Source organism: Aedes albopictus, chromosome 1 (assembly GCF_035046485.1).
Source record: "Aedes albopictus strain Foshan chromosome 1, AalbF5, whole genome shotgun sequence".
Taxonomy (NCBI): Eukaryota; Metazoa; Arthropoda; class Insecta; order Diptera; family Culicidae; genus Aedes; species Aedes albopictus.
The window spans coordinates 326694713-326721763 of NC_085136.1; the positions used below are offsets into that span (position 1 = coordinate 326694713).

General features: G+C 44.2%; 1 protein-coding gene across 6 annotated transcripts in view; it reads left to right on the forward strand.

Moving 5' to 3' along the window:
- LOC109406392 (uncharacterized) overlaps window positions 1-27051 on the forward strand; it is a 400264-nt gene that overhangs the window by 184680 nt on the left and 188533 nt on the right. For 4 of the 6 annotated variants that reach the window (XM_062847298.1, XM_029867662.2, XM_062847299.1 and 1 more), the window contains exon 3: window positions 3769-4047. The exons of the other annotated variants lie outside the window; for them this stretch is intronic. In XM_062847298.1, the coding sequence (XP_062703282.1) occupies window positions 3769-4047 (279 nt within the window). The remainder of the gene's footprint in view (window positions 1-3768; window positions 4048-27051) is intronic. 6 annotated transcript variants of the gene reach the window in all.

Sequence of the window (27051 nt, forward strand, 5' to 3'; positions counted from 1 at the left end):
TTCTAAGGAATTCCCAAGATAATTCTCAAAATTGAAAAAAAAATCTGAATCAACTCCTAGAAGATTTGCCGAAGCAGCCTCCATTGGAAGAAATATTCATAAGGAATTAACGAAGAATATTTTAAAGAATTGCTGAGAGATAGTTTAATAAATTCCCAAAGAAACTGCCGAAAGGGTTCATAAGGAATTGCCGAAGAAATTTACAAAGCAATGTTCTAAGAAACTCCCAACCATTGCTGATCGAATTTCCAAACGTATAGCTGAAAATGAAAAAAAATATCTAACAAATTGCAAAGCGATTATCGGAAGAATTAACAAAAGAATGGCCAAAGCTGCTCAAATTTTTTAAGGATTTGTCTGAAAATTGTCCACCAATTTCACCAACATGCTTCCCAAGAATATCGTCAACATGCTCGGCAGTATTTTTTTTATACATTCACCAGAAATTCTTCTAGGAATTTTTCTTCGATCTCGCCTAAATTTTTTTTTTAATAAATGTTTTGAAAAAAGCCCCAGTAGCTCAAACAGGAACTCCTAAAGTCGTTCACAGTAGATTTTTCTCAATTTTGCTACACATATTTTTCCAAATATGTAATTTACAGACATTTTGCTGTGGGTTCCTCATGTACACTTAACTAACTAGAATTAATTACAGAATTTTTAATTGAAAACTATTAAAAAAATACGTAAAATCTCGTAAATCTCAGGCAGTTTTTTGCTATATTTAAGGAATTCTTGGAGAAATTCCTAAAATAATTCTTGAAGGAATCCCTGGAAAAAATCCTGGAGGACTCTCTGGGCGAATTATTGGAGGAATCCTTGGAGGAATACCTGGAGATATCCCTGGAGGAATTCCTGGAGAAATCCCTGGAGGAATTCCAGGAGGAATCCCTGGAGGAATTCGAGGAAGAATCCCTGGAGGTAATTCAGAAGTAATTCCTGAAGGAAATCCTGGAGGAATCTCTGGAGGAATTCCTGGCAGAATTCTTTGAGGATTTCTTACAGGAATTATTGGAGAAAATCTTGGGGAAATCTCTAGAGAAATTTCTGGAGGAATCTCAAGAGAAATTCCTGGAGCAATCCCTAGAGGAATTATTGGAGAAATCCCTAGAGGAACTATTGGAGGAGTCCCTAGAAGAATTCCTGGAGGAATCCCTAGAGAAATTCCTGGAGAAATCCCTGGAGGAATTCTTGGAGAAATCCCTAGAGGAATTCCTGAAGAAATCCCTAGAAAAATCCCTAGAGAAATTCCAGGAGGAATCCCCAGAGAAATTCCTGGAGAAATCCCTAGAGTATTCCCTGCAGGAATACCTAGAGATATTCTTGGAGGAATGCCTACAAGAATTCCTGAAGGAATACCTAAATAGAGTTATGCCTGAAGGAATCGCTAGAGAAATTCCTGGAGGAATCCATAGAGAAACTCCTGGAGGAATCTCTAGAGAAATTCTTAAAAGCATCTCTAGAGCAATTCCTGGAGGAATCCCTAGAGAAATTCCTGGAGGAATCCATAGAAGCATTCCTGAAGGAATCCATAAAGGAATTCCTAGAGGAATCCTTAGTCGAATTCCTGGAGGAATCCTTAGAGGAATTCCTGAAGAAATCTCTATAGGACTTCCTGGAGAAATCCGTAGAGGAATTCCTGGAGGAATCCCTAGAGGAATTCCTGGAAGAATTCCTAGAGGAATTCGTTGATGAATCCCTAGAGGAATTCCTAGAGAAATTCCTGGAGGAGTCCCTAGAGGAATTCCTGGAGGAGTTCCAGGAGGAATTCCGGGAGGAATCCCTAGAGGAATTGTTGGAGGAATTCCTAGAAGAATTCCTGGAGGAATCCATAGAGAAATTCCAGGAGGAATCCTTAGACGAATTCCTAAATCCGTAAAATCGGCCAATGGGAAGTGTCTTAAAAGTTGGTGAACTTTTTTTGCGCACAGACATACATACACACATACAGACATAATATATATTTGTCGAACTGAGTTGATTGGTATATGTGGCTTGACCCTCCCAGCCGTCTATCGAAAACTCGTTTTTTGAGTATATAGCCATTCAATTAATACACTTTGGTGTACGAGAAAGGCAAACAAACTGTTTATCAGAAATGACGATTATGTTATGAAGCATAGAGCATCGTGAAATAGTGCCGTTGCACAGAATACTAATTACAGTAGTCAAAACCTTCCCAAGTCTCGTGAAATAGCTCCCACAAAAGCCTCCTTCCACGTCGAGAGACCCATCATACGAGGGTGATGGAAGCAACGAACCCCCAAAATGAGCTACATTGTAGTTAGCATGTCACTAATAATAATGGCACACCAACGAACGGCCTACAGCAAGGGGGTAATAAAAGTATACTTTTCACTTCCCACGAGAGTCCCGCAGAGCAGTTCCGACAAGTCGTCGTCACCCGCGCGCGCTCGCGCTCGTCTGTCTGTCTGTCCGTCCATCCGCCCGCCGGGCGGCGAAGGAGTTAAATGTTTATCCAATACACACCAGCAGCGGCAAGTTAATTTCTAAGTTGCCTTCTAAAAACCACCGACGACCATGCACAGACATACACACACACACACGTATGATAGCTAGTTACATGTACCACCTATCTACCTGCACAATAAATACACCACATTCATAGAGCGTTGAAGTTTGATTGACACGTAACGGTGTAGAGTACGGTGGCAAGTTCCCTGCAGCCCCCCGGTAGAAGTGCCGGTAGAAGTGAATGGCACTAGGTCACACACATATCACAGCTCTCTACCTCTAGTGCTCTTCCTATACGCTACGGTACTGTATCCATCTAGGGTATCTATTCTCCTACTCTGATTACCTGAACTACTGCTCTCACTCTCTATGTGTAGGAACTTGGTATGACTTCGTCGGAGCTATACTGCCACTCAAAAGATAAAACCGGTGAGGATATTTGTGGGAGTGTTTTGTTCGTATTTCTGAGATACTTGATTCAGCAAAAGTATCTGGTTTCGATTCCTGGTCGGTTTCGCAACCGGAAATGTCGTGACTTCTGTGAGAAAAGAGTATCTTTCGTGCCTGCACATCCCAAGTAACATTTTGATGACCAATTAGTCTTGTAGAGGTTTTTAAACCCGTCATAAAACCTTATATTTTTTATTTTGGTTTTAAAATGGTTCGAATAACCTCTTCTAGTGTATTTAACTAAAACATGTTACTTGGGATGATACAGTAATTGAAAATGGATCCATTTGATGGTGAAGGTTGTCGGTTAATAACCGAGGAAGTACTCGGAGAAAATTAAAAAGCTGGAAGGCTGACTTTAAAGAACAAAAATAAGGCTAAACTCAGAGATAAGAACGGAACACTTCGACGTATTTTTATGGGTGTCCTCAAACTTCTGGACGGCAGTGTATTATCACTTTGTACATAAGGCGCATTTCACCTCTAGATTAATAGTCTTTTCTTATACTTTTTTGTCTACCGTTAGCGAATTTCAGTCATGCTTTCAGTTAATCAGTATTCTAATCGAAACACACCTCTAATCATTATTTTTTTCTTTTCTCTCTTCCTGCTCTCTGTTCACAACCAAAATGAACCACCAAAAAAAAACTCAATCGAATCAATCACACACATGAAACGATAAAAACACGCACCATTGCACCGAAATCAATCTGAATCAACACTCCCTGTGCATCAATCAATACACCCACCCCCCCCCATCCACGACCAAATCACCGACAACCCACCCACCCGAACGAAAACCGGCGAACAATCGAAACAAACAAAAAAAATCCCCCCTCCAAGGCTCCTCCGGGCCGAACTGTTCTCGCTGCGGAAGAAGGCCAACGTCCGGGCGATGGTCGGCGTCGGCCACGGTGGATCGCTGGACCGGCCGACCTATATCGAGTCGTCGTCGGCGGCGGCGGCGACGGCCCGGTCCTGCTCCCGGTGCGGCTCGGAGCTCGGCCGGATCATCAACCGGGGGGCGCCGTGCCGGTCCTGCCGGCTCCGGGTGTGCAAGGGGTGTCGCGAATTCTCCACTCGCACCACTGACTGGGTATGCGTTGTGTGTCATAAGCAAATGTGAGTGCACCCAAAGTTTATTGGAGAAAAGTACAGCTGTAGTATACACACAGGCCGACAATTGGTGTTTTGCATTTTCTTTTGAGGATAATACGAGTTTTGCTTCCGTTTTCTGGACAAATGACGAATTTCGCACTCAACCGTATGGCCATTGGGCAACAACCTTCAGAATTGCAATGAAACTGTTAGTTTTGAATAGAATGGGACATGTTTATACACTAAAACCTCTTCTTAAGGACCTTTTTATGCCCTCAGGGAGCGAAGGGAGTTTGCAGGGTTGTTTCGGGGGTTCCCGGGAGTTTTTACGGGGGTACCAGGAGGTCTCAGGGGGCTTCTATGGGGTCTGAGAGGCGCTTAAACGGATCCAAAGGGCATTTTAGGGAGCCCAGGGGATTTTAAAGCGGGTCCAAGGGGAACTCTAGAGGTCCCAGGGAGCCTCAGGCGGTTCCAAGGGATTTCAGGGAGAACTAAGGGGGTCCCAGTGAATTTCAGGGGGAGGGCGGACTTGTCCGCACTAAACGCATGAAAATTCTACTATTTCAATTTGTATCACCAAAATCATCGCTGAAACCATAACAGCTTGGTTTCAAGGGAGTCCAAGGGGGTTTGAGGGGGTACCAAGAGGTCTCAGGGAGTCCCAGGTGGGGTTTTAGAGGGACCCAGGGGTTTCTTGGGTCCTTTCAGGAGGTCTCAGGGGATTTCATAGTGGCTCGGGGGCGCTTCGGGGGGCCCCAGGGAGTTTCAGGGGATCTCAGGAGACTTCAGGAAGTTCTAAGGGGTCTCAGGGGTTCTTCAAGATATTCTATGAGATCCTAAAGACACTTCAACGGATCTAAGGGGCATTTTAGGGGGCCTAGGGAATTTCAAAGCGGGTCCAAGGGGAATTTAAGAGGTCCCAGAGGGCCTCAGGCGGTTCCAAGGGATTTCAGGGAGGAATCAGGGGGTGCCAGTGGATTTCAGGGGATTTTCTAGGACGCTTTAGGAGCGTTTCAGGCAGACTTGTCCGCACTAAGCGCATGAAAATTGTGCTCTTTGGATTTGTACCACCAAAATCATCGTTGAAACCAAATCAGCTTGGTTTCAAGGGAGTCCAAATGGGTTTCAGAGGGGTGCCTGCAGGTCTCAGGGACATTTCAGGGGATTTCAGGGGGTACCAAGAGATCTCAGGGACACTTCAGGGAGTCCCAGGAGGTTTTTGAGGGGACCCAGGGGGTTCCTGGGGCCTTTCATGAGGTCTCAGGGGGTTTCAGGGTGTCTCAGGAGCGCTTCAGGAGACCCATGGAGTTTCAGGACGTCTTAGGAAACTTCAGGAGGTTCAGAAGGGTCTCATTGGCGCTCAAGGGGATTCTATGGGGTCTCAAAGGCGTTTCAACGGATCAAATTGGTATTTTTGGGGGCCCTAGTGGATTTTGTGGGGGGGGGGGGGTGTACAGGGAAATTTCAGAGGTCCCAAGGGACCTTAGGGGATTGCAAGCGCTTTCAGAAAGGTCTCAGGAGGTGCCAGTGGGTTTCAAGGGAACTCCAGGGCGCTTCAGGGGTGTTTTAGACTTGTCCGCACTAAGCGCATGAGAATGCTGCTCGTCTTATTTGTAAATGACCAAAATTATCGTTTTTCTGCAACAATCTTAACTGATAGAAGCAAGTTGAAATACATCTTAAATGTCATTTTGAACTGTCAAAAAACCACACCGGAGTGCCACACGCAGCGTTCAAAGTGAAATTCACTGGGATGAATTCACCCGGGTGAAATTCTCTTTGTGCGCTCAAGCCTGGTTTTAAGGGATTCCAAGAGGCTTTCGGAAGGGTGTTTGTAGGATTCAGGGGCATTTCAGGGACTCTTCAGGGAATTCCAATGGGGTTTTATAGGGACCCATGAGGTCTCAGAGGGTTTCAGGATGTCTCAGGGGCACATCAAGGAGCCCCAGGGAGTTTCAGTGGGTCTCAGGAGACTTCAGGAGGTTCAAAGGGGTGTCAGGGGCGCTCCAGGGGATTCAATTGGGTCTCAGAGGCACTTGGGGCATTTTTGGGGGCATTTTTGGGGCCCCAGTGAATTTTAGGGGGGTTCCAATGGAGTTTCAGGTGGCCCCCTGGAGCCTCAGGGGGTTCCAAGGGGTTTCAGAGAGGTCTCAGGGAGTGCCAGTGAGTTTCAGCGGGTCTCTAGGACACTTCAGAGACGTTTCAAGCAGCAGTCCCTGAGACCTCCTGGTACTCCCTGAAACCCACTGAAATGCCCCTGAGACCTGCAGACACCCCTCTGAAATGCCCCAGTGGAATACCTTGAAACCAGGCTTGTCTGCACTAAGCGCATGAAAATTCTGCTCTTTTGATTTGTACCACTAAAATCATCGTTTTTATGCAACAATCTTAACTGATAGAAGGAAGTTTAAACATCTTAAATGTCATTTCGAACTGTCAAAATATCACACGCAGCGTTCAAAGTGAAATTCACTGGGATGAATTCAACCGGATGAAAATCACTTTGCGCGCTCAAGCCTGGTTTCAAGGGATTCCCAGGGGTTTTCAGAGCGGTGCCAGCAGGTCTCAGGGGCATTCAGGGGGTTTCAAGGACTCTTCAGGGAGTCCCAGGGGGATTTTGGGGGGACCCACGGAGTTGCTGAGGCCTTTCAGGTGGTCGCAGAGAATTTCAGAGCGTCTCAGGGGCGCTTCAGGAGATTCTAAGGTGTCTCAGAGGCGCTTCAACAGATCTATGGGGCATTTTAGGGGGTCCAGTAGATTTTAGGAGGAGTGGGGGTTCAAGGGAGTTTCCAGGGAGCCTCGGGGGGTTCCAAAGGGGTTTCAGGGAGCTTGCAGAGAGTGCCAGTGCATAATGGCAAAAATTGTTGATTAAGATAGCTCTCGTTTTAATTCCAATCTGAAAAAAAAAAGTTCAGCCATAAGCGATCGAATTCTACAGCAAAGAACTCAATCGCATATGTCTTAAAATTGAAAAACTTTTATTCCAGATTTGAGTTAAGACGAGGACCACCCTTATCCAAAAATTTTTGGAAAAGATGCAGCAATCAAATGCAAACAACTTCGCCTAAAATTAACGATAACAGAGATAGGAAGTTTTTCCCTGCTAAAATGTAAATCATTGTATAGTGAGTTTCAGGGGGTCTATGGGGTACCTCAGGGGCGTTTCAAGGGAGTCTAAGGGGGTTTCAGGCGGTCCCAAATGGGTTTTCAGGCAGGCCTTTCAAGAGATCTCAGGGGGCTTCATGGGGGTCTCAAGGGCGTTTGGGGAGTCTCAAGGGCTGTTCAGGGGGTCGCAGAAATACCTGGAGATCTCAGGAGCGTTTCAGGGGATCTCAGAGGGCTTTAGGGGTCTCAAAAGGTCTCAGGGGCGTTTCCGAGGGTATCAGGGGGTTCCAAGGGGTCTGTATGGCGCAGAGCCATTTGAAGGGGGTCCAAGGGGGGTACCAGCAGGTCTCAGAAGCAATACAGCAGGTGTCAGGGGGCACCAAGGTGTTCCAGAGACCAGGGGCGTTTCAGAGAGGTTTCATGTGGTCTCAAAGACGTTTGAAGCCGTCTCTGTGGATGTAGCGGGGGTTCCAGGGGGACTCTAGGGCGCTTCAGGGGCGTCTTAATGGAGTCCAAGGGGGTTTTGACGTGGTACCTGCAGGTCTCAGGGGCGTTTCAGAAGGAAAAAAGGCCTCAACAACGCTTCAAGGGGTCTCAGGGACTGTTCAGGGAAATTCAGGTGCTTTCAGGGGGTTCCAAGGGGACTCAAGGAGTCTCAGGGAGTTTCAGGGGGTTCCAGAGGGCCTCTGGGGCGCGTCAGGGGATCTCTGGGGCTCTTCACGTGGTCTCAGGAATGTTCAGGGGGTACGAGCAGGTCTCCGGGGCATTTCTGGGGGTTTTAGGAGATACCAGGAGGTCTCAGGCAGGGATTGGAAAACTCAACTTAGAAGCATGCTATCAAAAAAAAACAGTATATGGAGGACTTTTACCTTGTATTTTAATCTAAAAGTTTGTCGAGTACAGCTAACAAAAAATAAAATTTCTGTGGTGTATTTTTTATATTGTTTCGGCAATTTCTTTGACAATTCTTTCAGCAAGTATTTTGTAAATTCCTTCTGATATTTCCATTGGAATTTGTTTAAGAATTTCTTTGTAAATTTCTACAATAACTCCTTTTAGATTCCTTCGGTATTTTTTTAGATATCCCTTTATAAATTCTTAAAAAAAAATTCCATTAAGAAATCATTTGATACTGGCAGAATTCCTGGAGGAATCCCTGGCGGAATTCCAGGAGGAATCCCTGACAGAATTCCTGGAGGAATCCCTGACGAAATTCCTGGCGGAATTCCTGGAGCAATCCTTAGAGGAATTCCTAGAGAAATCCCTAGAGAAATTCTTGGAGAAATCCCTAGAGGAATTCCTGGAGCAATCCTTATAAGAATTCCTGGAGGAGTTCCTAGAGGAATTCCTGAAGGAAACCCTAGAGGAATTTCTGGAGGAAACCCTAGAGAAATTCCTGGAGGAATCCCTAGAGGAATTCCTGGAGGAACTCCTGGTGGAATTCTTGGAGAAATCCCTAGACGAATTCCTAGAGAAATCCCTGGAGAAATCCCTAGAGGAGTTCCTGGAGGAATCCCTAGAGTAATCCTTGGAGGAATACCAAGAGTTGTTCTTGGAGAAATCTCTACAGGAATTCCTGAAGGAATACCTAGAGCAACGCCTGGAGGAATTGCTAGAGAAATACCTGGAGGAATCCCTAGAGAAATTCCTGGAGGAATCCCTAGAGGAATTCCTGGAGGAATTCCAAGAGGAATTCCTGGAGGAATACCTAGAGAAATTCTTGGAAGAGTCCGTACAAGAATTTCTGAAGGAATACCTAGAACAATTTCTGGAGGAATAACTAGAGGAATTCCTGGAGGAATACCTAGAGAAAATCTTGAAGGAATCCCTACAGGAATTCCTACAGGACTACCTAGAGGAATTGCTGGAGAAATCTCTAGAGGAATCCTTTGTAAAATCCCCGGAGGAATTTCTAGGATAATACCTAGAGAAATTTCCGGAGGAATCCTTACAGGAATTCCTATACACATTCCTGGCAGAATTCCAGGAGGAATCCCTGGCGGAATTCCTGGAGGAATCCCTAGTCGGATTCCTGGAAGAATCCCTAGACGAATTCCAAGAGAAATCCCTAGAGGAATCCCTAGACGAATACCTGGGAAATCCCTAGAGGAATTCCTGGAGGAATCCCTAGAGAAATCCCACAAGAAACCCTTACAGGAATTCCTTTAAAAATCCTTAGAGGAATTCTTGGAGGAATCCCTAGGTGAATTCCTGAAATAATCCCAAGACGAATTCCTAGAGAAATAACTGGAGGAACCCTTAGACGGATTCTTGGAAGAATCCCTGGTAGAATTTCTGGAGGAATCCCTGGAGGAATACCTAGAGAATGTCTTGGAGGAATCCCGACAGGAAATCCTGGAGAAATACCTAGATCAATTCCTGGAGGAATCCTTGAGAAATCCCTAGAAGAATTCTTGGAGGAATCCCTTGAGGAATTCCTGGAGGAATCCCTAGTGAATTCGTGGAGCAATCCCTACAGGAATTCCAGAGGAGTTTTTAAAGCAATTCCTGGAGGAATCCCTAGAGGAATTTCTGGAAGAATTAATAAAGGAATTCCTTCCTTGAGGAGTTCCTGCCTTGAGGAATTCTTATCTTGAGGAATTCCTTCCTTGATGAATTCCTAGAGGAATTGCTGGAGAAATCTCTGGAGGAGTTCTATGCAAAATCCCCGGAGGAGTTTCTAGGATAATCCCTAGCGAAATTCCCGGAGAAATCCCTGCCTACAGGAATGCGAAGCGCTACAAAGCTTTTGTGGGGTGTGAATTGAAGGCTGGTTCAACAAGTGAATTTGACGAAATGAAACTTGAACGGATGAATAATTCGGCTAGCTGCTGCTTTGGTGCGGTTGCCTTCGTCGTACGCAAAACTGTCAACTCGTAAGTGGAGTGAAATTGAAACGTGAAATTTAGTGCAATAGGCATTGACAAAGATAAGACGAAATATTTGTAATGATTGGCTATTTTTCGTATGATGTGACGGGAATTAGCGCATATGACGAAGTAAATCTAAATCACTGAGTAGGATTACGACAAAAAAAAAGTTTCATTGCAATCTGCGAGGGTCAAATGGGTGCGAAATTCGTCAAACCACTTGATTCGCTCTTTTATCGTTCGTCCCCGTTTGCCGTTGTTATCAGTTGCATCTTTGTAGTATTGTGTTCCAAACTCCCTCCCCAGCAATAACAATAACATCGATAGTGTGATGACGGATGACAAGCAACAGTTACGAAAAACTTCCGTGTTCTGTTTATCTGTGCGTTGCGTATATATCTCTGTTTGTTCTTTCATGTCTCGAATGTCTTGTAAACAAAAGGAAAGTTCGCTCGTTTCGTTTCCGTTTTTTTTTTCTTTGTGCATCTTTCATTCACAGATTATATAAATGTAGTACGTTCCGTTCGATGTGAGACATTCCTCCCACCACCTCTCCAATGGTCCTCGTTCCGGTTTATTCGGTTGTTTTGTCAGTGTCCTAAACCCCGTCTCCCGCATCCATCTTTTGCACGTTTGTCTTCATCGTTTTGTTGTGACACATGAGACTGAGATATCCGACGAGGGTATTCTCTGGACTTGCGGGTCCGGCGCCAGCCCGATCAGGGTGGAAAAACAAATGTGTGTAGGAAATAATTTGACATTAAATGTTGTACTTATCTTATTCATGTTTCGATTACTAGGAAAACGTCACATTCAATAAGAGTCAAATATCCACAGCTGAAATAGGATTTGAGCTCACGACACTTGCCTCTTAATTGGCTTGGTAGCTTAGTTGGTAATTCCTGGAGGAACTCTTGGAGGAATTCCTGGAGGAATTTTTGGAGGAATCCCTGGATAAATTCAAGGAGGAATTTCTGAAGGAATTCGTAGAGGAATCTCTGGAGGAATTCTCGGAGGAATCCTTGGAGAAATTCCTGGAGGAAATCCTGGAGGAAATCCTGGAGGAATTTCTGGAGGAATCAATGGAGCAATTCCTGGAGGAATCGCTGGAGGAATTTCTAGAGGAATTCCTAGAGGAATTCCTGGAGGAATTTCTGGAGGAATTTCTGGAGGAATTTCTGGAGGAATTCCTGTAGGAATTTTTGGAGCAATTCCTGGAGGAATCTCTGGAAGAAATCTTGGAGGAATTTTTGGAGAAATCCTTGGAGGAATTCCTGGAGGAATTCCTGGAGGAATCCCTGGAGGAATCTCTGGAGCTATCCCTGGAGGAATCCCTGGAGGAATTCCTGGAGGAATCCCTGGAGCAATCCTTGGAGGAATCCCTGGAGGAATTCCTGGATGAATTTCTGGAGGAATTCCTGGAGGAATCACTGGGGGAATTCTTGGAGCAATTCCTGGAGGAATTTTTGGAGGAATCTCTGGAGAAATTGCTGCAGGAATCTCTGGAAGAATTCTTGGAGGAATTTTTGAAGGATTCCTTGGAAGAATTCCTGGAGGAATCCCTGGAGGAATTCCTGGAGAAATCCCTGGAGGAATCCCTAGAAGAATTCCTAGAGGAATTTCTGGAGGAATTCCTGGAGGAATTTCTGGAGGAATTCCTGGAGGAATTTCTGGAGGAATTCCTGGAGGAATTTCTGGAGGAAATCCTGGAGGAATTCCTGGAGGGATTCCTGGAGGGATTTCTGGAGAAAATTCCTGGAGGAATTTCTGGAGGAATTCCTGGAGGAATTTCTGGAGGAATTCCTGGAGGAATTCCTGGAGGAATTTCTGTAAGAATTCCTGGAGGAATTCCTGGAAGAATTTCTGGAGGAATTCCTGGAGGAATTTCTGGAGGAATTCCTGGAGGAATTTCTGGAGGAATTCCTGGAGGAATTCCTAGAGGAATTTCTGAAGGAATTCCTGGAGGAGTTTCTGGAGGAATTTCTGAAGGAATTTCTGGAGGAATTCTTGGAGGAATTTCTGGAGGAATTCCTGAAGGACTTTCTGGAGGAATTCGTGGAGGAATTTCTGGAGGAATCCCTGGAACAATTCCTGGAGGAATCCCTGGAGGAATTCCTGGATGAATTTCTGGAGGAATTCCTGGAGGAATCCCTGGAGCAATCCTTGGAGGAATCCCTGGAGGAATTCCTGGATGAATTTCTGGAGGAATTCCTGGAGGAATCACTGGGGGAATTCTTGGAGCAATTCCTGGAGGAATTTTTGGAGGAATCTCTGGAGAAATTGCTGCAGGAATCTCTGGAAGAATTCTTGGAGGAATTTTTGAAGGATTCCTTGGAAGAATTCCTGGAGGAATCCCTGGAGGAATTCCTGGAGAAATCCCTGGAGGAATCCCTGGAAGAATTCCTAGAGGAATTTCTGGAGGAATTCCTGGAGGAATTTCTGGAGGAATTCCTGGAGGAATTTCTGGAGGAATTCCTGGAGGAATTTCTGGAGGAAATCCTGGAGGAATTCCTGGAGGGATTCCTGGAGGGATTTCTGGAGAAAATTCCTGGAGGAATTTCTGGAGGAATTCCTGGAGGAATTCCTGGAGGAATTTCTGTAAGAATTCCTGGAGGAATTCCTGGAGGAATTTCTGGAGGAATTCCTGGAGGAATTTCTGGAGGAATTCCTGGAGGAATTTCTGGAGGAATTCCTGGAGGAATTTCTGGAGGAATTCCTGGAGGAATTCCTAGAGGAATTTCTGAAGGAATTCCTGGAGGAGTTTCTGGAGGAATTTCTGAAGGAATTTCTGGAGGAATTCTTGGAGGAATTTCTGGAGGAATTCCTGAAGGACTTTCTGGAGGAATTCGTGGAGGAATTTCTGGAGGAATCCCTGGAACAATTCCTGGAGGAATCCCTGGAGGAATTCCTCGAGGAATCCCTGGAAGAATTCCTGGAGGAGTCCCTGGAACAATTCCTGGAGGAATCCCTGGAAGAATTCCTGGAGGAGTTCCTGGAGAAATCCCTGGAGGAATTCCTGGAGGAATCCCTGGAGGATTTCCTGGAGGAATCCCTGGAGGAATTCCTGGAGAAATTCCTGGAGGAATCCCTGGAACAATTCCTGGAGGAATCCCTGGAGGAATTCCTGGAGGAATCCCTGGAGCAATCCTTGGAGGAATCCCTGGAGGAATTCCTGGATGAATTTCTGGAGGAATTCCTGGAGGAATCACCGGGGGAATTCTTGGAGCAATTCCTGGAGGAATTTTTGGAGGAATCTCTGGAGAAATTGCTGCAGGAATCTCTGGAAGAATTCTTGGAGGAATTTTTGAAGGATTCCTTGGAAGAATTCCTGGAGGAATCCCTGGAGGAATTCCTGGAGAAATCCCTGGAGGAATCCCTGGAAGAATTCCTAGAGGAATTTCTGGAGGAATTCCTGGAGGAATTTCTGGAGGAATTCCTGGAGGAATTTCTGGAGGAAATCCTGGAGGAATTCCTGGAGGGATTCCTGGAGGGATTTCTGGAGAAAATTCCTGGAGGAATTTCTGGAGGAATTCCTGGAGGAATTCCTGGAGGAATTTCTGGAGGAATTCCTGGAGGAATTTCTGGAGGAATTCCTGGAGGAATTTCTGGAGGAATTCCTGGAAGAATTTCTGGAGGAATTCCTGGAGGAATTCCTAGAGGAATTTCTGAAGGAATTCCTGGAGGAGTTTCTGGAGGAATTTCTGAAGGAATTTCTGGAGGAATTCTTGGAGGAATTTCTGGAGGAATTCCTGAAGGACTTTCTGGAGGAATTCCTGGAGGAATTTCTGGAGGAATCCCTGGAACAATTCCTGGAGGAATCCCTGGAGGAATTCCTCGAGGAATCCCTGGAAGAATTCCTGGAGGAGTCCCTGGATCAATTCCTCGAGGAATCCCTGGAAGAATTCCTGGAGGAGTCCCTGGAACAATTCCTGGAGGAATCCCTTGAAGAATTCCTGGAGGAATCCCTGGAGGAATTCCTGGAGGAATCCCTTGAAGAATTCCTGGAGGAATCCCTGGAAGAATTCCTGGAGGAATTCCTGGAGGAGTCCCTGGAAGAATTCCTTGAATCCCTTGAAGAATTCCTTGAGGAATCCCTGGAGGAATCCCTTGAAGAATTCCTGGCGGAATCCCTGGAAGAATTCCTGGAGGAATCTCTGGAAGAATTCCTGGAGGAATCTCTGGAAGAATTCCTGGAGGAGTCCCTGCAAGCGTAAAAGGATCTTGAGTTTAAATCTCACCTGAGCTGTGATTTTTTTTTATAAAAGATCATTGAGAGAAAAAATAAGACACAACTCTGCTACGTCATCCAGGTCGGGGAATCCCCATCAAAAGCACCGAGCTCGCGTCGTCTTTCAGTGATTAGAAGTTGAGCGCCCGGTTGACACAAACCGGAGATGAACAAAGAAAGCGCGGCGCACAAAGACAATCCAAGGAAAAGCGCAGAAAGCGTTCTGCTATTTTGTGTCGCATTTTCCCACACAGTGCCTCCTTCACCTTCCACCGATCCGAACGAAAAGTGGGTACATACTTTCTGCTGTAACGCCACACGCGCTGGTTGTTGCTGCTTGCTTGTTCTGTAGATGGCCTTTTGTTTTGTCAGCAGTACCTACTGGTGTTCTGTTCCGCGTTTCGCTTATGCCTCGCCTCGTAGATATAGACGACATTTGTTTTCGTACTCACGCTGCAGTATGCAGCAATCGGTCGGTGGAGCGCAAATGATATCTGAGTGTGACGTTCTGGCGCGGGGTATACAGTTTCTGCTGTTGCTGCTGGCTGGCGGCGGTGGTAACCTTTGAGCGCTGTTTCTGCTTAGATAAACGCAATGGAACACACTAGCCCCCGCGGCAGGCAGCAACGCAGCAGCCAGCGTCAGCGCCCCAAGGCTAGATCAAGCGGGACCAATTTTCTCCCGGTAGGTACTGTTGTAACAATAGCAGCAGCGCGCTTGGGTTTGCTGAGTAAATACGGGCGCATATATGCGCAACTAAAAGGAAATGGGAGGTTTAAACGGAGTGTTTCACCCGGAGTATATTTGTGGAAATGGGCACACACAGAAGTGACAATCTTCGAAAGCGTTTAAAGCGGAAAATGGGGGTAAGTTGCATTTGTTCACAGGGCAAACAGCGACATAGCGTTTATCATATTTACAGCATTCTCGAACTCGATGAGCTGATGATCATTTTTAGTGTAGAATCATACCCTGAGTTCGAAAACGTGAAGGAAAAAAAATACAGTAGATCGAAAATCTAGATGAATTCCTGAAAGAATTTCTGAAAAAACAAACAGGAAAATTTTGAACATTCATAGAAAGATGTTCTGAAGAAATTCCAAAAGGAATATATGAAGAAACACCTGGAAACTCCACCTAACAAAACCTCCTGAGATATTTTTTGAAAAAAAAAAAAAAACAAAAAAACATCCGGGAGAAATCCCCCAATAAAAATTCCTAAACATTTTTATCATGCATTCCTAGAAAAAAATCCTGTAGGAATTTCCGAGAAAATACACAAAGGAGTTTCTTTCTGATAAAACCTCTGTGAAAATCTTTGCCGGAATCTCTGCAAGAATGTCTTCCAGCATTTCCATAAGAATTTCTGAAAGAATATGTATAAAAATGTATGCAGGAATGCTTAGAGGGTTTTCTGAAAGTTTCTTAAAAATTCCTTGGAGCAATTTGTGGAAAGGAAAAGCTTGAAAGAATATATCAAGGAATGTGAAGCAATCTTGGGAATTTCCTTGATAACACTAGTTTACAGCATTTTTGAACTCGGTAAGCTGATGATTATATTTGGTGTAGAATAATGCCCTGAGTTCGAAAACGCGAAAGAAAAAAATTACAGTAGAGCGGAAATTTTTTCGACTTTCCATACAAGGTTGATGATATGAAATCGATTTTTGTTCTATTTTTAAGCAAAGTCGCTCACTTCAAACATCTCATTCTCCGTAATCAATGCTCCGATTGAGCTGAAATTTTTACTGTAACTCGCCTACATATGATATGTCAAATAAACGTCGAGAAAGGATTTTTAAATTGGTTTTTCTTATTGAAAAAAAAACACTTCTTCAAAAAAATTTTGGGATTTTTGCTAAAATTTAAGAAGATCGTCCCTAAAACTCGCCAATATCTTGAATTTCATCAATCTGAGGTAAAACCTGTTTTCAGATGATCGAATGGTATTGTATTCAGCTTTTAATTTATGGAAAAAGATTTAAAATTGGTTGAACAAAACGTAATATATTTGAATTTTAGTAAATTACATATTTTGAAAAGTTGCAAAACTCGATATTGAGCCAAAACTCAAAAACTGTTCTACTTAAAAATTTTTGAAGGTCGGTTTCGAAATCAGCACTAAATTGTGCTTCAAAAATGTTGATCGTTGACAGAAGTTCACGACTTTCGTTTTATTTTGTACACTTGTGTAATCTCTTGATGAATTTCTAAAGCAATCCTTGGAAAAAAATCTTTAGAGAGCTTCTGAAAAAAATTTGAAGGAATTCTAAATTTTTAAGTCTCAATGTATCTGTGAATCATTTTCTTAAAAAAAATACCCATTGGGTATTTTTGAGAAATTTCATGGAAGATTTCTAGATGGATGCTTTGAAAAATTTCTGGAGGAATCTATGAAAAAAAAAACTCAACAAACTCGTAGGAGAGTCTTTGGGACAATGTATGCTAGATCCCCCTGGGGGTCTCCATCCACAGTTTGGGAAACCATGTTCTAAAGGAATCCATGCCATATTTTTGGAAACTATACGAGCAAAACTTTCTTAAGGAGTTCTTGGAGAAATTTTTGGAGGACATTCTTAAATCTAAAGGAATGCCTACAAGATTTTGTGAAAGAATTTCTGGCTGAATTTCTTTAGGATTTCCTGGATGATTTTTTTTTTAAGAAATCTACGAGGAGTTTCCAAAAGAATCCCTGAAAGAATTTCTTCAAGAATCACTGGGAGATTTTTTTCAGGAGCTCGAAAAAGATTTTTTGAATAAATCCTAGGTTGGGTTTCAGAAAGGGTCCTTGTGTCCATCTAAGAATTATCAAAAAATCTGTGGAAGAAAAAGAACTTGGAGAAATTTGTGAAGAAATCTCTGGGGGAAAATCTGGAGATATTTCAAAAAAAGAAATTAAGCCGGAACAAATCTCATTTTTTTCTATTGTCACAATGCTCGCTGACTCGTCAAGGGCCAAAATAAATAATAAATACATTTGACGAAAAATAACCCATACAATTAGACAAAATCGCTAAAGGTTCCGAGTCATTTGGCAGAACACCATTTGGCCGAAAGGGTCATTTGGCCGAAAAAGGATGATGAACTCAAGTGATCTTACCACTATTTCCTATATCAGTATAACTCGAAAGAACAGTCTTAGATTCAAAGAAGGAAAACTATCTGACAAAAATATTCCCAATTTCAACGCCAACTAATCCCTTGATGGTAAAACTTGAAAGAATAGCCTGTGATTAGAAGAAGGAAATATTTCTGATGATCATATTGGCAGTTAGATTGTTATCCAGAGCTTTCCCACGTCTCCAAATCCTTATGATAATAATTCAGCCAAACGGCATTCGGTCAAACGGCATTCAGCCAAACGACCCTTTCGGCCAAATTGCATTCGGCCAAATGGCATTCGGCCAAACGGCATTCGGTCAAACGGCATTCGACCAGACGGCATTCGGTCAAATGGCCGGACACCTCGCTAAACTCATCGGATTTGTTAGGAAATTTTCTAAAAACTCCAATTTCACCTCAAAACACTAAAATTTCTTGAATAATTTATTTTTTCAAAGAAATTCCGTGATGATTTTTTAACAGAAATTCTGATTTTCAAAAAAAACATCCTCGGAGCATTTTCTAAAGCAAACCCCAGAAGAAGTTTTAAAATAAATCCTTGGAGGATCGTTTGAGAGAATGCTTAAAGGCATTTCCGTAAGATTTTTCGGAAAAAAATCAAGAAAAGTCCCGAAGAAATAGAATAAATCTCTGAAGGATTTTCTAAAGAAATACCTGGAGAAATTCCTGCAGAAACTTATACACAACTTGCTTACATAACTCTTCATAAACTTCTTGAGGAATCCCTAGTGGGATTTCTGGAGAAATTGAAAGTTGATTTGGGAATTTCTTGAAAAACATTTGAAAGAATTTCAAAGTACTCAGTACAATTTTTTAAGAAACTTTTGGAACACTGAAGGCATCGCTGAAATTTTATTTTAAAGAAATCTCTAGAGAAATTTCTGAATAAATGTCTAAAAAAATATCTGAAAAATGAAATTTCTGAAATTTCTGAACACTTTGCAGGATTTTTTGAAAGAATCCCTGGAGAAATTTATGCTCAAACTCACCGATATTTTTTGAAAAAAAAAGTGAGGAACTTCAGAAGTAATCAAACAAGATAGGTCATACAATTATTTGTGGATTGTGTAGAATAGGAGGAATTTCTTAACAAATCCCCGAAGAAAATTTCCGAATGAATCCATGGGAGATTATTTGCAAGAATCCGTGAGGGGATTTTTGGCCAAATACTCGGAGACAAATTTTCAAAAGTTTTTTTTAGAAAGATATTTTAGAAGAATTTCTGAACAAATTTTTGATAAATTTTCTAAAAGAATCTCCAAATAGTATTTTCAAACGAATACCTAGAGAAATTTCTGAATAAATATCCAAAGGAATTTCTGAAGTAATCTCTGGGCGAATTTCTCAAAAAATCTCTAAAATGATCTGTAAAAAATCATGGAGGAATCGGTGCAGCAATTCATGCCAGATTTCGTAAAACAATTCTTTGTGACGCTTCTGGAGGAATACATGCAAGATATTCTTAAACAATTTAACAAAAGGCAACCGAGCGGTACAAAGCAACACTAGTCATACAGAAAGATCGCTCGACAAATAATATAGGATTATATTAGGGGCTGTTCATTAAACACGTAGACCAAACTTTGGCCATCTTAGACTTTTCCATCCGATTTTGCTCATCAGTTAAAGAAATTCCCAAAGAAACTGCCGAAAGGATTCATAGGGAATGGCTGAAGAAATTTACAAAGAAATATTCTAAGAAATTCCCAACCATTGCTGATCGAATTTCCAAACGTATAACTGAAAATGAAAATAAAATTGCCTAAGAAATTGCAGGGATTAGGGATTTGTCTGAAAACATTCCAACAAGCTTCCCAAGAATATCGTCAACATGACCGGCAGTATTTTTAAATATATTCACCAGAAATTCAAAGTTACAAATATTTGCTTGTGCAATTCCTGAAAATATTACAGAAAAAAAAAACTTTTTTCAAGTTTTGCACAAAATTTTATTTTTTTGGATTTTACATTTCTGGAGAAAGTGTCGTGTAGAGTGGACCACACACAGATTTTTTTTTGGAGAAGAACTTTCGGTAAAAACTGAACGGAATTTTTTAAAGAATTTGCTGCAGAATTTTTACAATATCAATCACGTAAAATAAAAAAAAAATCTGCTGACAGAAATTTTTACAAATTCCAAGGAGAAATCTCTCCAGATTCCTGGGAGGAATCTCTCCAGATTCCGGGGAGGAGTCTCTCCAGATTCCTGGAAGGAATCTCTCCAAATTCCTGGGAGGAATTGCTCCAGATTCCTAGGAGGAATCTCTTCAGATTCCTGGGAGGAATCTCTTCAGATTCCTGGGAGGAATCTCTCCAGATTCCGGGGAGGAATCTCTCCAGATTCCGGGGAGGAATCTCTCAAGATTCCGGGGAGGAATCTCTCCAGATTCCGGGGAGGAATCTCTCCAGATTCCGGGGAGGAATCTCTCCAGATTCCGGGGAGGAATCACTCCAGATTCCGGGGAGGAATCTCTCCAGATTCCGGGGAGGAATCTCTCCAGATTCCTGGGAGGAATCTCTCCAGGTTCCGGGAAGGAATCTCTCCAGACTCCTGGGAGGAATCTCTCCAAATTCCGGGAAGAATCTCTCTAGATTCCTGGGAGGAATCTCTCCAGATTCCGAGGAGGAATCTCTCCAGATTCCGGGAGGAATCTCTCCGGATTCCGGGGAGGAATCTCTCCGGATTCCGGGGAGGAATCTCTCCGGATTCCGGGGAGGAATCTCTCCGGATTCCGGGGAGGAATCTCTCCGGATTCCGGGGAGGAATCTCTCCAGATTCCTGGAAGGAATCTCTCCAGATTCCTGGGAGGAATCTCTCCAGATTCCTGGGAGGAATCTCTTCAGATTCCTGGGAGGAATCTCTTCGGATTCCTGGGAGGAATCTCTTCAGATTCCTGGGAGGAATCTCTTCAGATTCCTGGGAGGAATCTCTTCAGATTCCTGGGAGGAATCGCTCCAGAATCCAGGAGGAATCTCTCCAGATTCCTAGGAGAAATCTCTCCAGATTCCTAGGAGGAATCTCTCCAGATTCCTAGGAGGAATCTCTCCAGATTCCTAGGAGGAATCTCTCCAGATTCCTAGGAGGAATCTCTCCAGATTCCTAGGAGGAATCTCTCCAGATTCCTAGGAGGAATCTCTCCAGATTCCTAGGAGGAATCTCTCCAGATTCCTAGGAGGAATCTCTCCGGATTCCGGGGAGGAATCTCTCCGGATTCCGGAGAGGAATCTCTCCGGATTCCGGGGAGGAATCTCTCCGGATTCCGGGGAGGAATCTCTCCGGATTCCGGGGAGGAATCTCTCCGGATTCCGGGGAGGAATCTCTCCGGATTCCGGGGAGGAATCTCTCCGGATTCCGGGGAGGAATCTCTCCGGATTCCGGGGAGGAATCTCTCCGGATTCCGGGGAGGAATCTCTCCGGATTCCGGGGAGGAATCTCTCCGGATTCCGGGGAGGAATCTCTCCGGATTCCGGGGAGGAATCTCTCCGGATTCCGGGGAGGAATCTCTCCGGATTCCGGGGAGGAATCTCTCCGGATTCCGGGGAGGAATCTCTCCGGATTCCGGGGAGGAATCTCTCCAGATTCCTGGAAGGAATCTCTCCAGATTCCTGGGAGGAATCTCTCCAGATTCCTGGGAGGAATCTCTTCAGATTCCTGGGAGGAATCTCTTCGGATTCCTGGGAGGAATCTCTTCAGATTCCTGGGAGGAATCTCTTCAGATTCCTGGGAGGAATCGCTCCAGAATCCAGGAGGAATCTCTCCAGATTTCTAGGAGAAATCTCTCCAGATTCCTAGGAGGAATCTCTCCAGATTCCTAGGAGGAATCTCTCCAGATTCCTAGAAGGAATCTCTCCAGATTCCTAGGAGGAATCTCTCCAGATTCCTAGGAGGAATCTCTCCAGATTCCTAGGAGGAATCTCTCCAGATTCCTAGGAGGAATCTCTCCAGATTCCTAGGAGGAATCTCTCCAGATTCCTAGGAGGAATCTCTCCAGATTCCTAGGAGGAATCTCTCCAGATTCCTAGGAGGAATCTCTCCAGATTCCTAGGAGGAATCTCTCCAGATTCCTAGGAGGAATCTCTCCAGATTCCTAGGAGGAATCTCTCCAGATTTCTAGGAGGAATCTATCCAGATTCCTAGGAGGAATCTCTCAAGATTTCTAGGAGGAATCTCTCAAGATTTCTAGGAGGAATCTCTCCAGATTTCTAGGAGGAATCTCTCCCGATTCCTAGAAGGAATCTCTCTAGATTCCTAGGAGGAACCTCTCCAGATTCCTGGAAGGAATCTCTCCAGATTCCTGGAAGGAATCTCTCCAGATTCCGAGGAGGAATCTCTACAGATTCCTAGGAGGAATCTCTCTAGATTCCTAGGAGGAATCTCTCCAGATTCCTAGGAGGAATCTCTCCAGATTCCTAGGAGGAATCTCTCCAGATTCCTAGGAGGAATCTCTCCAGATTCCTAGGAGGAATCTCTCCAGATTCCTAGGAGGAATCTCTCCAGATGCCTAGGAGGAATCTCTCCAGATGCCTAGGAGGAATCTCTCCAGATGCCTAGGAGGAATCTCTCCAGATGCCTAGGAGGAATATCTCCGAATTCCTAGGAGGAATCTCTTCAGATTGCTAGGAGGAATCTTTCCAGATTCCTAGGAGGAACCTCTCCAGATTCCTAGGAGGAATCTCTCTAGATTTCTAGGAGGAATCGCTCTAGATTCCTAGAAGGAATCGCTCTAGATTCCTAGAAGGAATCTCTCTAGATTCCTAGGAGGAATCTCTCTAGATTCCTAGGAGGAATCTCTCTAGATTCCTAGGAGGAATCTTTCTAGATTCCTAGGAGGAATCTCTCTAGATTCCTAGGAGGAATCTCTCTAGATTCCTAGGAGGAATCTCTCTAGATTCCTAGGAGGAATCTCTCCAGATTCCTAGGAGGAATCTCTCCAGATTCCTAGGAGGAATCTCTCCAGATTCCTAGGAGGAATCTCTCCAGATTCCTAGGAGGAATCTCTCCAGATTCCTAGGAGGAATCTCTCCAGATTCCTAGGAGGAATCTCTCCAGATTCCTAGGAGGAATCTCTCCAGATTCCTAGGAGGAATCTCTCCAGATTCCTAGGAGGAATCTCTCCAGATTCCTAGGAGGAATCTCTCCAGATTCCTAGGAGGAATCTCTCCAGATTCCTAGGAGGAATCTCTCCAGATTCCTAGGAGGAATCTCTCCAGATTCCTAGGAGGAATCTCTCCAGATTCCTAGGAGGAATCTCTCCAGATTCCTAGGAGGAATCTCTCCAGATTCCTAGGAGGAATCTCTCCAGATTCCTAGGAGGAATCTCTCCAGATTCCTAGGAGGAATCTCTCCAGATTCCTAGGAGGAATCTCTCCAGATTCCTAGGAGGAATCTCTCCAGATTCCTAGGAGGAATCTTTGAAGATTCCTGGGAGGACTCTCTCCAGATTCCTAGGAGGAATCTCTCCAGATTCCTAGGAGGAATCTCTCCAGATTCCTAGGAGGAATCTCTCCAGATTCCTAGGAGGTATCTCTCCAGATTCCTAGGAGGAATCTCTCCAGATTCCTAGGAGGAATCTCTCTAGATTTCTAGGAGGAATCTCTAGATTCCTGGAAGGAATCTCTCCAGATTCCTGGAAGGAATCTCTAGATTCCTGGAAGGAATCTCTCCAGATTCCTGGAAGGAATCTTTCCAGATTCCTGGAAGGAATCTCTCCAGATCCCTGGAAGGAATCTCTCCAGATCCCTGGAAGGAATCTCTCCAGATTCCTGGAAGGAATCTCTCCAGATTCCTGGAAGGAATCTCTCCAGATTCCTGGAAGGAATCTCTCCAGATTCCTGGAAGGAATCTCTCCAGATTCCTGGAAGGAATCTCTCCAGATTCCTGGAAGGAATCTCTCCAGATTCCTGGAAGGAATCTCTCCAGATTCCTGGGAGGAATTCCTCTACATTCCGACGAGGAATCTCTCCAGATTCTTGGGAGGAATCTCTCCAGATTCCTGGGAGGAATCTCTCCAGATTCCTGCGAGGAATCTCCCCAGATTTCTGAGAGGAATCTCCCCAGATTCCTGAGAGGAATTTCCCCAGATTCCTGAGAGGAAACTCTCCAGATTCCTGGGAGGAATATCTCCAGATTCCTGGGAGTAATCTCACCAGATTCCTGGGAGGAATCTCCCCAGATTCCTGGGAGGAATCTCCCCACATTCTTGGAGGAATCTCTTAAAAAATCCTGGGAGGAATCTCTCTAGATTCCTGGAAAGAATCTCTACAGATTCCTGGGAGAATTCTTTAGAGATTCCTGGGAGCAATCTCTCCAGATTCCTGGAAGGAATCTCTCCAGATTCCAGGAAGGAATCTCTCCAGATTCCTGGAGGGAATCTCTCCAGATTCCTGGAAGGAATCTCTCCAGATTCCTGGAGGGAATCTCTCCAGATTCCTGGAAGGAATCTCTCCAGATTCCTGGAAGGAATCTCTCCAGATTCCTGGAAGGAATCTCTCCAGATTCCTGGAAGGAATCTCTCCAGATTCCTGGAAGGAATCTCTCCAGATTCCTGGGAGGAATCTCTCCAGATTCCTGGGAGGAATCTCTCCAGATTCTTGGGAGGAATCTCTCCAGATTCCGGGGAGGAATCTCTCCAGATTCTCTCCAGATTCCGGGGAGGAATCTCTCCAGATTCTCTCCAGATTCCGGGGAGGAATCTCTCCAGATTCCGGGGAGGAATCTCTCCAGATTCCGGGGAGGAATTCCTGGAAGGAATCTCTCCAGATTCCTGGAAGGAATCTCTCCAGATTCCTGGGAGGAATCTCTCCAGATTCCTGGGAGGAATCTCTCCAGATTCTTGGGAGGAATCTCTCCAGATTCTCTCCAGATTCCGGGGAGGAATCTCTCCAGATTCCGGGGAGGAATCTCTCCAGATTCCGGGGAGGAATTCCTGGAAGGAATCTCTCCAGATTCCTGGAAGGAATCTCTCCAGATTCCTGGAAGGAATCTCTCCAGATTCCTGGGAGGAATCTCTCCAGATTCCTGGGAGGAATCTCTCCAGATTCTTGGGAGGAATCTCTCCAGATTCCGGGGAGGAATCTCTCCAGATTCTCTCCAGATTCCGGGGAGGAATCTCTCCAGATTCCGGGAAGGAATCTCTCCAGATTCCGGGGAGGAATCTCTCCAGATTCCGGGGAGGAATCTCTCCAGATTCCTGGGAGGAATCTCTTCAGATTCCTGGGAGGAATCTCTCCAGATTCCTGGGAGGAATCTCTCCAGATTCCGGGGAGGAATCTCTCCAGATTCCGGGGAGGAATCTCTCCAGATTCCAGGGAGGAATCTCTCCAGATTCCTGGAAGGAATCTCTCCAGATTCCGGGGAGGAATCTCTCCAGATTCCGGGGAGGAATCTCTCCAGATTCCGGGGAGGAATCTCTCCAGATTCCGAGGAGGAATCTCTCCAGATTCCGGGGAGGAATCTCTCCAGATTCCGGGAAGGATTCTCTCCAGATTCCGGGGAGGAATCTCTCCAGATTCCGGGGAGAAATCTCTCCATATTCCTGGGAGGAATCTCTCCAGATCCTGGGAGGAATTTCTCCACATTCCTAGGAGGAATCTTCAGATTTCTGCGAGGAATCTCCCCAGATTTCGGGAAGGAATCTCTCCAGATTCCTGGTTGGAATATCTCCAGATTCCTGGGAGGAATCTCTCCAGATTCCTGGGAGGAATGTCTCCAGATTCCTGAGAGGAATCTATCCAGATTCCTGGATGTCTGTTAATGTGTGATGCCTGATGATGTCTGTTTAACTAAGAATACAGGAGTCCTCTAGTTTTGCGTTTTATATGATTGCTTGCAGATCAGATTACACTAAATTTAAAGAATATCTAAGAGTATCTTGCAAAAGACAACAGCATTATCAAAAATGTATGATTGAATCTGAGTCAAATAATCTAATTGGAGTGTAACTCTTTTTGAACTTGTTTCACATCCAAACATATTTTCCTCACTTTCCCCTACCGTATACCAAGTATGATTTTGATGTAATGTTAAACTTCAAAGGACGACGGTTGAAATCAATTCGAAATCCTTTTTATTGTATTATCCTGAGCCGAACGACGTTCCGTGACGTTCCGCACGTACTCTTCGTCTGTTCTCGGTCGGTTCGTGTTCCACTGACTGTCGATGTCGGTACATTCCACCAACAGCAAGCAGGAAAACGTGGAACCCGTTCTGGTACGACAGTCGACCGACAACTCCCGCCGAACGTTCTGCTCGGTTTTTCCAAATGGCTTACGCTTCCATTTCCACTCCATACGGTTTACGCCGACTGACGGCAGTGACGACTGACTGCCACCAACGAACGGTCGGGAGGCGGGGGATTGAATCGATATACACAACAAGAAGGGGGAGAATCGAGTTGATACGGTACGGTTCGAGCTCTTGTACTACCCAACGTTCAAAACTACAGATCAACAGGAACTATCGACGGGACGACGACGACGATGACGGATAATGAAATTATAGTCCTTTATCTGGTGTGGTGTAATGGTAGCCCGTTGTTGGTCATCGAAGGTCTCGGACATGCGATTGAGTGGGTGTGGGGCAGTCCGGGACGGAAGGAAACCGGCGGTGATGATGGTCTTTTCGGCACCACTTCGTGGAAATCGGTCGGAAAGTGGAATTTGTTTTCCTGTTTCCTTCCGGTGCGATATACCTACTACTACGATACGATATGTACTCTGACTGACTGACCGGAGGGGATGGTGTACTCAACAAAGACAACAACGGCGACGACGACTATGCGATGATGCCGTTATGATGCGTGTGAGGACAGTTGGAATCGTTAGGTGGACGGGCTATACAGGGTGATCGATTGTCAGTCAATGTGAAGCAGATGGTAGTTGACCGTTTTACAGCGGTTCATTGGCGTAGCTTGGAATACAGTGTTGTATCCGAGGATGTTATCAAAATTACTTCAAAAGATTGTTACAAAGACTTCATCAAGTATTTCACGAAATATTTATTCAAGAAGTCCACCAAGATTAACATCAATTATATCTCTGAGGATTCATCTAGAAGATTATTAAAAACAAATCTTAACAGATTCCAGAAATAAAACTCTAATGATTCCTCTTGAATCAGATATTCTTCCAAGAAAGCCGCCAGAGGAAGAGCAGTCCTTCTAGAATTTCTTCTAACATTCCTCCATAGTTTCTTTCAGGAGATCCTTCAAATGTTCCTGTAATGTTTTTTTTTTCACGGAAAAAAAGCGTTCTGGAAAGATGCTTCAAAGATTTCTTACATAACTCTTTCAGGATGTATTCAAGGATTTATCTTGACATTTCCTAAAGCATTCATCATTCAGAGATTCATCCTAGAATTCTTCGGGTAATTTCCAAGGAATCCATTGGATCATAATTCGAGAATTCCTCTAAGGATATCTCGTTTAAGAAAATCTATAGGAATTCTTCCGAAAAATTCATTTGGAATTCATCTAAAGAATCCATCTGCTTTAAGAGTTTTCCCAGATATTCCTTCAGAAATTTCTGCAAGCAATCTTCTAGGACAACTTTTAAAAATTCTAACTGAGATATGTGAGAGGACTTTTTCAAAATTCTCTCGAAAAACCTTTTAAAAATTTCCATCAGGCATCTCAGCCAAGAATTTCTTCAGGATGTATTGATGATTCCTCCAGAAAATCCTCAAAAAAAAACTCCTCTAAGGAT